Genomic DNA, 12,453 nt, shown 5'->3' with positions numbered 1-12,453 from the left:
CAATTCAAGTGGTGCACGTAGGCTCGAGTACCAGAAATGCAAAAGTAGCTAGTTACCCTTCTTCCCTAAACTGGGGTCTTGAACTGGTCAATAGCAACGTATTATATTCCTAGGAGAAAACAATTGAAAGAGTTTCTCTTTGTGATTTCCAGTGTTTTAAAATAATATTCTACATGTTCTCTATCTTCCCTGCAGTTCTCTCCATGATTTTGATGGTGATAATCAGGTATATATCAAGAGTACTTGTGTGGATCTTAACAATTTTGGTCATACTGGGTTCACTTGGTAAGCTGCTTCTTCCTTTGTTTTTTAGTAATTAGAATTGAGAGTGAAGATTGCTCTTAACAGTCCCTCAGTGCAGAACCACTTTGATTACTTTAAATAATTTTCCTTTTGTAAGCCTTGTGAATTCATTTATAAACTATAAAAAGACTGGTGAGTGGATTACACTGAAGTTAATTTACTGTGAGATCACTAAATGGAATAAAATGGCAGAGTCATTGGCATATTTGGAATAAAGGGGGGCTCACATTTTTCTGTCAGTGTCAGTTTGGGGAGAAGAGCCCAAGAGGAAAAAGAAAGCAATTGAGGCTCTGTTCTGCTTCTTGTTCTTTAATTTTCACTTGATTCTTTCAGTTTCCCTGCCTGGCAGAGGAAGGGACCCCTTTGCTTTTATCTTGGATTTTTTAAAGGCCTGAATCTACCATTCTAAGGTGTTGAAATTCTTTCTGGTTAAAATATTTCTGGGAGGATAATTTTATGTGTGTAAAATTTCATTACTCATTTTTCTATTGGCTTTCTATTTTGTTTAATGTTTTTGTTTTACTATTTTTTTAATTTTTAATGTTTATTTATTTTTGAAAGAGAGAGACAGAGCATGAGCAGGGGAGGGGCAGAGAGAGAGGGAGACACAGAATCCCAAGCAGGGTCCAGGCTCTGAGCTGTTAGCACAGAGCCCGACGCGGGCCTCCAACCCATGAACCATGAGATCATGACCTGAGCCGAAGTCGGATGCCCAACCAACTGAGCCACCTAGGCGCCCCTGCTTTACTATTTCTAATGAAACCTTATGGGATTTGTATGTTTATTGTCTTTTTTGAAATAATAATTTCTCCCCCCTCCCAATCATAAATGTGACACCTACTCATGGTATCTAACTACTTCTATGGCAGAAAATAGAAATATAAAAAAAGAAAAAAGTTTTATTTTCACATACCACCTCTTTTCTTTAAAGAGAATTTACTTTTGCTTTTAAATTTTTCAGGAACCCTACTTCCATTCTGTTGACCACTATTAGCAACTTGAAATTCAGAATACATTTATATATATATGTATCCAGAATACATATATATAATACATATATATATATACATGTACATATATATATATATATAGTTTTTTTTAATGCTTTTTTTCACTGCTTTTTAAAATGAAATACTTTAACTCATTGTGAAACTTTTTTATTAGGGGAGTTTGTCCCCATTACACTTATGATCCTGTCTGCTATGTTTGGTCTTACTGATGTCATCTCTTTTATGTTTTCCTTAAGTCTGTGCTTTTTTATGTTGTTTTCCCTATCTTTACAATATGGATTGTGCTTTCTTTGGTTATTGTCACCCTTGCTTTGGATGGCATATATATATATGCCGTGTGTGTGTGTGTGTGTGTGTGTGTGTGTGTGTGTGTTTTAGTAATTTTTTTTAATGTTTATTTATTTACTTTGAAGGGGGTGGCAAAGGGCAAAGAGAGAAGGAGAGAGAATCCCAAGCAGGCTGTGCACTACCAGAGCAGAGCCTGATGTCGGACTTGACTCATGAACCATGAGATACTGAGCCGAAGTCAATAGTCGAACGCTTAACCAACTGAGCCCCGGGCACCCCAACATATATTTTATTTTTTACTTCTACAGTTGGTAACCTATATAGTTTCAGAAAATATTCTTTAATCTAGAATCCTATAATTTTTGAATGGCTCATTCTATAGAATTCTATCCTATAAAATTTTTTAATTCCATAATTTTTAGGGGTGCCTGGATGGCTCAGTCAGTTAAGTGTCTGATCTTGGCTTAGGTCATGATCTCACGGTTTGTGAGTTTGAGTCCCGCATCAGGCTCTGTGCTGGCAGCTCAGAGCCTGGAGCCTGCTTTGGATTCTGTGTCTCCCTCTCTCTCTGCCCCTCTCCCGCTCATATACTTTCTCTCAAAAATAAATATTAAATAATTTTTTTTTAATTCTGTAATTTTTAAAGGCTGAAATGAAGGAGTATGTGTTGAGTTTTCCTCCACCTCGTTTAAATTCAACATAAACTTCTTTCTTTCCAACCTGTCTCCCACTTTATAACTGTTACCAAATAATCTGTGTTTTTGCAATCAAGTTATTTTAAAATTAAAATATTATTTAATACATTGTACCCTTTTAAAGAATTTCTGCTTTGCCTTGAAATGTTTCATAATTACATTTAAGTTTATTACATTCTTCTGTCCTAGTTTTAGTGAGAACTATTTTTGTAAAACTTCATTCTTGAGTTCTAAATTTTGGTTCATCTTTGTTTTGACGAGAATCTGAATTCGAGTAACTTATTCACGAGGCAATTGTGGGTCGTATATTTTCTCAACTCTTGATTATCTAAGATTATTTTTGCCTTACATGTGAATATCGAATCTGTTGCATGTAAAATTCTTGAGGTGCAACACGTTCCCAGTGTCTGTACTTTACTTTTTGGAGACCAGTCTAATTTTATTTCTGAGCTGAAATCAAGGATCAGACGCTTGACCGACTAAGCCACCCAGACACCCCTTAACTTATTCTTATAATTTAAAATTTCTATCTAGTTCTGAATCTTTAAGTTTGCCTATGATCTCTTTTTTGGGGGGGGGGGGCAGATATTTTCCAACACAGAAGTAAGTTTTCTTATTTCTGTATTTGATTATTGTTTCTGTTCTAGTGGTTTTCTTCTTAGGACCATTGCTCATTCTTTTGCTATCATCTTCTAAATTATCATTTTAATCCTGAAAACATTTTCCTTGTATTCAGGAAGTGTTCTTCCAGTGTATCTTCCATATCACTGATTTAGTTTTCCTCACTGCTGGTTCTGTACTTGACTACTTCTTTCTATTATTCCAGTTCTTCCTTCTCCCAGCCATATTTCTTTTCATTTCTACTTGTGACCTTTGTTTTTTGTTTTTTTTTTTTTTTTTAACGTTTATTTTTGAGACAGAGAGAGACAGAGCATGAACGGGGGAGGGGCAGAGAGAGAGGGAGACACAGAATCTGAAGCAGGCTCCAGGCTCTGAGCCATCAGCCCAGAGCCCGACGTGGGGCTCGAACTCACGGACCTCGAGATCGTGACCTAAGCTGAAGTCGGACGCTTAACCGACTGAGCCACCCAGGCGCCCCTCTACTTGTGACCTTTGTATCCAGTTCTAGTGATGGTGTCTTAGTCACTTTGGGCTGCTATTACAAAGTACCATTGACTGGATGCCTTATCAACAGGGAACATTTACTTCTTACAGTTCTGTAGGCTAGGAAGGCCAGATCCAGGCATATGCAGGTTCGGTATCTGGCGAGGGCTGGCTTCCTGTATCCAGCCATCATCTTGCTATGTTCTCACGTGGTGCAAGCAGGGAGGAGCTCTCTGAGGTCTGCTTTATAAGGGCGCTAATCCCATTCATGAGGGCTCTACTCTCATGACCTCATCATCCTCCAAACACTCAACTCCAAATAACAACGATCACATTAAGGATTGGGATGTCAATATATGAGTTTTATGGGGACACAAACATTCAGTTTATAATATATGGAGAATTTTTTATAATAAAAGTAGATTTGAATTCCAGTTCTGCCACTTACTTGGTATGTGACATTTGGCATGTTACTTAACTTTCCTGAATTTCGATTGTATTTATTATGTATAAGATGGGACTTGTATTACCTACTTAATAGTATCATAGTGATTCACTTTGGTCACATCTGTTGTACGGTTCCTGACACAAATTTATTTATTTATTTATTTATTTATTTATTTATTTATTTATTTATTTTTAAGTGTATTTATTTTGAGAGAGAGAAAGAGAAGGAGAGAGGGAGAGAGAGAGATTGAGAGAGAGAGAGAGAGAGAGAGAGAGAGATTGAGAGAGAGAGAGAGAGAGAGAGAGAGAGAGAGAGGGAGGGAGGGAGAATCGTAAGCAGGCTCCATGCTGTTAGTGCAGCTCCTGACACGGGGCTCAAACTCAAAAACCTCGAGATCATGACTTGAGTGGAAATCAAGAGTTGGGTGCTTAACCGACTGAGCCACCCAGGTGCCCCCCCGACACAGATTTACATGTTTAATAAATGATGTCTGCTGCGGCTGTTGTGGACAGTATCCTCCTTGATGTCTTCATTATTAGCTCATTCTGTTTTCTGTTTTTCTTTCTCATTTCTGTGTGCCTTTCCTCTCCTCACTTTTTATTCCTGTTTGCAGAGAACATATTTTATTCCATTTTTTTGAGGCTGCTACAATTTTCTTTAAGATTTCAAAATGAAAATATTTCCCTTTTTCAAATGTTTTTCATAGACTGGTGGTTGTTGAAGTTTGTTTACTCATCTTCAGTAGAAAATAATTCTCTCTTGCTATTTGCCACCAGGTAGAGTTGGAATTTCCCTTTGACACTATTCAGTGTTTACTTGAGCGCAGGTGGAGGTCACGTTGATTTGCACAGATCTCAGCCCTATTTGTCTTCTCCCAGACGTTTATCTTGTCTGCCCACACATACATATCTTTACTCTGAATCTTCCATTTCCTTACCGTGGCCTACAAGGCCTGACAGTATGATCTGGTGCCCGGTGCCCCCCAGCCCACCACTCTTCCTACCCTGCCCCTTGCTAGTTGCTGTAGCCACAGTGGCCCTCCTCCTTTCTCTCCTGCCAGGCATGGTCCCATATCAGCATCTTAGAATTTGCTATCACCTCTTGCCTGGAACATCCTTTCCTTAGATGTTGTTTGTTTTTGGTTTTGTTTAATGTTTTTATTTCTTTTTGAGAGAGAGGTGGGGGTGGGGAGACAGAGGATCTGAAGCAGGCTCTGCACTGTCAGCATAGAGTCTGATGTAGGGCTCAAACTCACAAACCATGAGATCATAGCCAGAGCCAAAGTCAGAGGCTCAACCGACTAATCCACCCAGGCACCCCTTTCCTTAGATAGTTTTATAGATTGTTTTCTCCCTGTCTTTGATTCTTTTGCTCAGATATCATCTCACCACTGAGACCTTGCTTACTCATCTTCTCACAATGGTTTCCCAACCCCAGCACTTTCTATCCCTATTAAAAAGTGACTTTTTTTTCTTAGACTTCATATTCTTTATTTTTACTTACTTCCTTATTTGTTTGTTTATTTGTTTTCTTATTACTGTATAAGCTCCATGGAGGACAAGGGTGGGGACTGGGTTTTGTTCACAGCTCCGTCCCCAGTACCTAGATGGGTAGACGGCTCTGGGCACTCAGAATGAAGGTGTCTGATGCAACCCTCTTCTGTGGAGGCGGGTTGCCCCCCTCTTCTGTCTAGTTCTTGGACTCTGAACCAGTGATGAGGAGAACAACTCCCATCTCTGGCACACACTTCTATTAAGCTATCAAAGATTTCCTATCTTTTTCCCACTTTTGGTGGGAACCAAGTCTTTGATCTTCATTTGCTCATTGGTACTGAATCAACTGCATAACTGTTTCAGCACGAGGCAGGGGGGGTTTCTGTGATGGCCCAATAGAAAAGATCTTTGCCTTCCTCAGCTTCATTGCTGATTTCTGTGACCCTTACTTGCTTCGTACAAACTCCCCAGCTCTCAACAGGTGCTGAGTCTCTTTATGATCAGTTCCTCTCGGGGTGCCTGTCTTTGTAGGCTCTCTCTGAGCTTCAGAGCCAATAATAGATACAATTGAAGGATGTTTATTTGATACACTGAAAGATGTCTTAGTAACCTAGTGTGCATGATGAAAATGGAGTAAATGGAGCTCCCCTTATGCCTGCAAAAAGTTACAGCCACACACCTCCCAGCCAAATGGATTGTTGCCATGTTAGTCCCCCGGTGTTATGTAGGAAGGGTCCAGGAAAGTGAAGATTAATGTTAACACATTTTCTTGTGCTAGTTATTTCCAAAACAATTGTTTTTTGAACCCAGGTGGCACAGGTGTACTATGGTGGCTGTATGCAAAGCAAAGAAAGTCTCCCAAAGAAACAGTTATTCCTGAACAGCTTCAGATAGCTGAAGACAATCTTCGGGCTCTCCTCATCTATGCCATTTCAGCCACAGTGTTCACAGTGAGTATGGGCTTGGGCCAGCTATCTTCTAGGTTTGTGTTTTTATTCACAGGGATCATTAATGAAGCAGAAACTCACCTCTGGCTATTGCATGCCTAACCCCGATCTCCCTTAGATAAAAACTGCCCCATGGTATGGAACACTAAAGAGTTTTCAGAAGGCTTTCCTAATGGAACGCTTTATTCTGTACTGCCCACTTGTTGAGAGAGGATTTTCACTTAGAATATTCACATTATCATTTGTTAAGAAGAACATATTATTTTCATAATACAATTCCTTTTTAAAAAAATGGGTTTCTTTACTAAAGTATGTTAAGAAATATACATATCGTTTCATTTACCTGTTTGCTAATTATCTTCCCATGTTTTCCCTTTAAACTTTTTTTTTTCCTTTTTAAACTTTTAACAACATTATTCCAAATAAAAGTGATCTTTGCTGCCTGGGCACTATACAGTAAATTACTAATGAACATGTGGTTATATAATATGTATTTATATCTTTGGTCTGTCTCCTTCTCCTCTCTGAAAAAAAAAAAAGGAACACAATCTCAGACCACTTCTTGGACCAATCCCAAGCTTTTAGTTGAGCTTTAGAAGTAAAAAATGAAGCCACCATAAAACCATTGGTGCTAAAAGATATTTGTTTGTTATTATTATATAAATATTTACTAATCATTTTTAAGTATAGTTTTTTTTAATGTTTATTTTTGAGAGAGAGAGAGAGTAAGAGAGAGACAGAGCAGGGGAGGAGCAGAGAGAGAGGAAGACACAGCATCTGAAGCAGGCTCCAGGCTCTGAGCTGTCAGCACAGAGCCTGATGCAGGGCTCGAACTCATGAACCGTGAGATCATGACCTGAGCCAAGTCAGATGCTTAACCGACTGAGCCACTCAGGTGCTCCTAGGAGCTCTTGGTCTGATAAAGGAAATGAGGTACAAATACCTCCTGTGCTTTTGTAGTCATGGCATATGGTCTTCTCCCCTATTTTCATAGTGACAAGCATGTATGTATTCAAATAAATGAAAAGCCTCATCTTGATGGACAGACAACACATTTTGATTCATAATGAGTAGAAAAGGAAAGGTAGAAGAACTCGAAAGACTTATTAATACATTGAGAAATCCTTTTGTGTTTGCTTTAAGAACATTTTCAATATTCAGTTGAGGATGCTAAGTGCTGCAAGATGGATAAAGTATTATTGGGATTCAGAGAATAATCCTTCCCTGATTTGAAATGAAGGAATTTCCACCCTGTTTCAGTTTCTGTTTTTACTGCTTATAGCGATAACTGGGACCTTTCTCTGCATTCTCTCCGTACAGGTTCTCTTGTTCCTGATAATGCTGGTTATGCGCAAACGTGTCGCTCTCACCATCGCCTTGTTCCACGTGGCTGGCAAGGTCTTCATTCACTTGCCGCTACTAGTCTTCCAACCCTTTTGGACTTTCTTTGCTCTTGTCTTATTTTGGGCATACTGGATCATGACACTTCTTTTTCTTGGCACCGCTGGTAAGAAGCTATGTTGCTTCTTTCTCATAGTAATGAATTTGATTTGCATTAAAATATTTTAAAACATCAGCTATAATTCTTAAGACATTTATTGACCAAGGTCTAACAGCCGTCAGAACCAGCGTGGTTATGGCTTTTCAACAACCCATTTCTAATTCATGATTTTTAGATCATCCTAGCAAAGTAGATCTAAACTAGTTCATGGCTTTGAAGTAAACTCCAGTACTGATTCAGACTTTTGGATTGATTCTAAGATGAACAAATGAATGCAGAGCTCTCTGGAACTGCCTTAAACTCCCATTACGGCCCAAATCAACCTACTTCCTTCGGATTCTCTAGTTTGGAAAAGATCTGAACCTAGGTAGAATTCCTGGTGATGATACTGTTCAGAGTTAGACTCTCAGACTTGTTGGAGCCACTCTTAATATGAGAGAAAGACAGATACCATATGTTTTCACTCTTATGTGGATCCTGAGAAACATCAGAAGATCATGGGGGAGGGGGAGGGGGGAAAAAGTTACAGAGAGGGAAGGAGGCAAACCATAAGAGACTCTTAAATACTGAGAACAAACTGAGGGTTGATGGGGGGTGGGAGGGAGGGGAAAGTGGGTGATGGGCATTGATGGGATGAGTACTGGGTATTGTATGGAAACCAATTTGACAATAAATTTCATATAAAAAATATATCAAAGTTTACACTTAAATGGAATTAATTGTGAGGAGTGGTGAAAGGGTAGTAAGTTTGTATGTAACTTCTCTGGCCATTCAGCATGCATTTACCAATTGAATATAATATTAATTTCTGTATTTTGCAAATAACTTAGGTCTATAATTATTGGAAGAGTAATAAAATAGCTCCAAAAAAAATTGAAGTTTGAAAATTCATGCCTAAATTAACTGATGTGATGGAACTATATTCAAATAGAACACCTTTTAAAAGCTATATGATGCCTTTGGGGAAAACAAAATGCTTAATTGTACAATGTCTGGCTTCACAACTTTTCAAGTGATAAGTAATTTTGTCTGTTAATTAAAGAGCACTGTGATCATAAAGTTTGTGGTTTGGGGGAAGGGGCCTATTTTTGGAAATTAGTTTCATCTCTTATATTCAATAGCCATATTTCTTGGTTTGTACTTTATGTGCTTCTTCCTTCCTTCCTGGATATTTTCCTAGGCAGCGCTGTTCAGAATGACCAAGGCTTTGTGGAGTTCAGAGTTTCTGGGCCTCTGCAGTATATGTGGTGGTACCATGTGGTGGGCCTGATTTGGATCAGTGAATTTATTCTAGCGTGTCAGCAGATGACTGTGGCAGGAGCTGTGGTAACCTACTATTTTACCAGGTGAGAATTGATACTTGTCGGAAAACTTAAGATCATCTAAGTGATTGTGCTTGAAGGAAATGGAACGGAAGCTGGTAAACAGTTTCATTTCTTTAAAAAATAATTGGAAGCGAATATTGGGAATGCAAGCTGGTGCAGCCACTCTGGGAAACAGTATGGAGCTTCCTCAAAAAACTAAAAATAGAACTACCCTACGACCCAGCAATTGCACTACTAGGCATTTATCCACGGGATACAGGTGTGCTGTTTCGAAGGGACACATGCACCCCCATGTTTATAGCAGCACTATCAACAATAGCCAAAGTATGGGAAGAGCCCAAACGTCCATCGATGGATGAATGGATAAAGAAGATGTGGGGTGTGTATATATATATATACACGCATATATATATGCGTGTATGTATATATATATATACACACATATATATATGCGTGTATGTATACACACACACACACACACACACACACACACACACACACACAATGGAGTATTACTCAGCAATCAAAAAGAATGAAATCTTGCCATTTGCAACTACATGGATGGAACTGGAGGGTATTAGGCTAAGTGAAATTAGTCAGAGAAAGACAAAAATCATATGACTTCACTCATATGAGGACTTTAAGAGACAAAACAGGTGAACATAAGGGAAGGGAAACAAAAATAATATAAAAACAAGGAGGGGGACAAAACATAAGAGACTCACAAATATGAAGAACAAACTGAGGGTTACAGGAGGGGTTGTGGGAGGGGGGATGGGCTAAATGGGTAAGGGGAACTAAGGAATCTACTCCTGAAATCATTGTTGCATTATATGCTAGCTAATTTGGATGTAAATTTAAAGAAATAAAAAATAAAACAAGTTAAAATTAAAAAAAAAATGAAATAAAAAGTAATTGGAAGCAAATATGACAAAATGTTGGAGCTGATGATTCTGGCGGGTAGTAAAATGGGAGGCAGTGATTTTAAGCTTTCTACTACTCTGTAAGTTTCTCAAAAAATTAATCAGAACAGCAGGTCATGATAGAACTTCAATTCTATTTAGCCAGAGAATAAATCTTACAGTGTCTTATGTACTTTGGCATTATATAAAGGTCCATCAAAGGACAATAGGCCTTTTTAATTTGTTTGGATCAGAACAAGTATTGTGACTCTCTTTCCTAACTTGAGAGCTGAATATAAGCTTGTAGGCTTTACAATTTTCTATTATAATGAGGTACCAGGTCTCGATTGTACATCTTTTTTAAGTTTCATTTTTTGATTGTACATTTAACTCCATAAATATTTACTAGTAAAAGCTTTCAAAGCACAGTATCATTTTATTGAAAGTCTTAGAGCATAAGAACCCCATGAAACTATCATAGGAAATGAAACATTAATTTTATCTGGTACATCTATAGCATTTGTATTAGTTACATGTTACTTTGCCATTTTGTCATAAACCTAGACTTTTCTTAAATGAACTGTTTTCACTGCATTGGGCTCTAAACCATTCCTGCACTTAGCCTTTGTTTTAATTGTCTTTTTGGTTATCTTTCAAAAAGGGATAAAAGGAATCTGCCATTTACACCTATTTTAGCATCAGTGAATCGCCTTATTCGTTATCACCTTGGTACTGTGGCAAAAGGATCTTTCATTATCACATTAGTCAAAATTCCACGAATGATCCTTATGTACATTCACAGTCAGCTCAAAGGAAAGGTAAGGAGAAAATTCTTTTCTGGACTTAACTGTGGTCACATTCTAGACCTCAGCTCTGCCTATAGTAAAGCTCCCAACCATGTTCAGTTCATAGTTGTGAATGTTTTCTTCATAATCCTTGCAAAGTAGAATCCAGTCCTTCTGCCTTGTCCCACACTCTTGCTTACGTTGTGCTCTGGCAAAATCCATCATATCCCTGGTTTCCCAAAATGTCCTGTGCTTCTTGCCCTCTGTGTTGATTCACACCTTCCTCCCTGGAACCTCTTCCCTATCCCTGGCTGTGGAGATAACATGCATTTCAACATGGGTTAGATGATATGCCACCTCTTCCTAGAAACCTTCCTTGATTCTTCCTTCTCCCAGATGATGTCATCTCTCTCTGTTCTCCACTCTCATAGTATCAATCGCATATTCTGATTCTGACCTTTTTTTATGTTTAGCTTTTTTTTCTTCAACTATAGTATAAGTTCCTTGCCGATCTCATGTATCATACTCTATCTTACATGCAATAGGTACTAAATATGTGTCAAATTAAATTGATTAAAAATAATTTAACCATTACATTTTGAGGGAAAAGAGGGTAGGTGGGTATGGAGGTCTTGAAACATAGATTGTGATTTTTTTTTACTTTATTTCTTTTTCTAACATTTAGAATATTCTGTATGTTGGTTTTTAATTATTTCAATTTTTCGTCCTTTCCAGGAGAATGCTTGTGCTCGATGTGTGCTGAAATCTTGCATTTGTTGCCTTTGGTGTCTTGAAAAGTGCCTAAATTATTTAAATCAGGTAAACTATTTTAAAAATAAATTGAACATTCACTTTCAAAGATAGGTTGATCATTTCTTCTTCCAAGATAAAATAATTGAGCTTAACTGAAAGATGTTATATATTTCTCATGGTGTTGTACATTGTTCCTTGATCAGGTATATCTATTTCTATCATATTCTTTTATTTATTGATTGGTAGATTGATTGATTTGAGAGAGTGTGCACACATGCATGTAAGCAGGGGAGGGGCAGAGGGAGAGAGAATCTTAAGTAGGCTCCACACTCGGTAGAGAGCCTGGGATTATGACCTGAGCCAAAAATCAAGAGTCGGATGCTTAACTGACTAAGCCACCCAGGCACCCCATATTCCTATTTTTAAAAGTAACATATGTTCTTAGCAAGGCTCGTTATTAATTAATTGTAACATGAGGATAAAATATTATTAGGGTTCATCTTTCTGGAAGAACATTTATCTCTTATACCTTAATTTACATCCTTTCATCTTTGATTTTCCCTAAGAATCTGTCTACTCTAGCCATGTTTCTTTAATTCTTTTAAATGTTGTTTGAGAGGCGCCCGGCTGGCTTGGTCAATAGAGTGTGTGACTCTCAGCCTTGGAATTGTGAGTTCAAGTTCCACATTGGGCATGGAGCCTACTTTTAAAAAATGAATGAATGAATGGATGAATGAATGCTGTTGAAAGCTTTAGTTTAGTGGAAAGACATTATGACACTTAAACTCATTTTTTGCTGCTGTCTACTATTGTTCAAAGCTAGTGTCCTCCCTATCCTGGTACTTTTTTGGGAGTCCAACTGCTTGAGGACTATGATCCTGGCCTAGGAGATATTATCA

At 38.0% G+C, this 12,453-nt stretch overlaps 1 protein-coding gene across 3 annotated transcripts in view; it reads left to right on the top strand.

Moving 5' to 3' along the window:
• The window catches only part of SLC44A1 (solute carrier family 44 member 1), a 158,808-nt gene that overhangs the window by 120,125 nt on the left and 26,230 nt on the right, over positions 1 to 12,453 (top strand). For all 3 annotated transcript variants that reach the window (XM_047830653.1, XM_047830651.1, XM_047830652.1), the window contains exons 7-12: positions 196 to 285; positions 6,152 to 6,291; positions 7,609 to 7,795; positions 8,970 to 9,135; positions 10,678 to 10,834; positions 11,537 to 11,620. In XM_047830653.1, coding sequence (XP_047686609.1) covers positions 196 to 285; positions 6,152 to 6,291; positions 7,609 to 7,795; positions 8,970 to 9,135; positions 10,678 to 10,834; positions 11,537 to 11,620 — 824 coding nt within the window. The remainder of the gene's footprint in view (positions 1 to 195; positions 286 to 6,151; positions 6,292 to 7,608; positions 7,796 to 8,969; positions 9,136 to 10,677; positions 10,835 to 11,536; positions 11,621 to 12,453) is intronic.

Source organism: Prionailurus viverrinus, chromosome D4 (assembly GCF_022837055.1).
Source record: "Prionailurus viverrinus isolate Anna chromosome D4, UM_Priviv_1.0, whole genome shotgun sequence".
In the NCBI taxonomy this organism is placed as follows: domain Eukaryota; kingdom Metazoa; phylum Chordata; class Mammalia; order Carnivora; family Felidae; genus Prionailurus; species Prionailurus viverrinus.
Note: the sequence above shows the minus strand (reverse complement) of the source record. Positions and strands in the feature narration are given on the sequence as shown.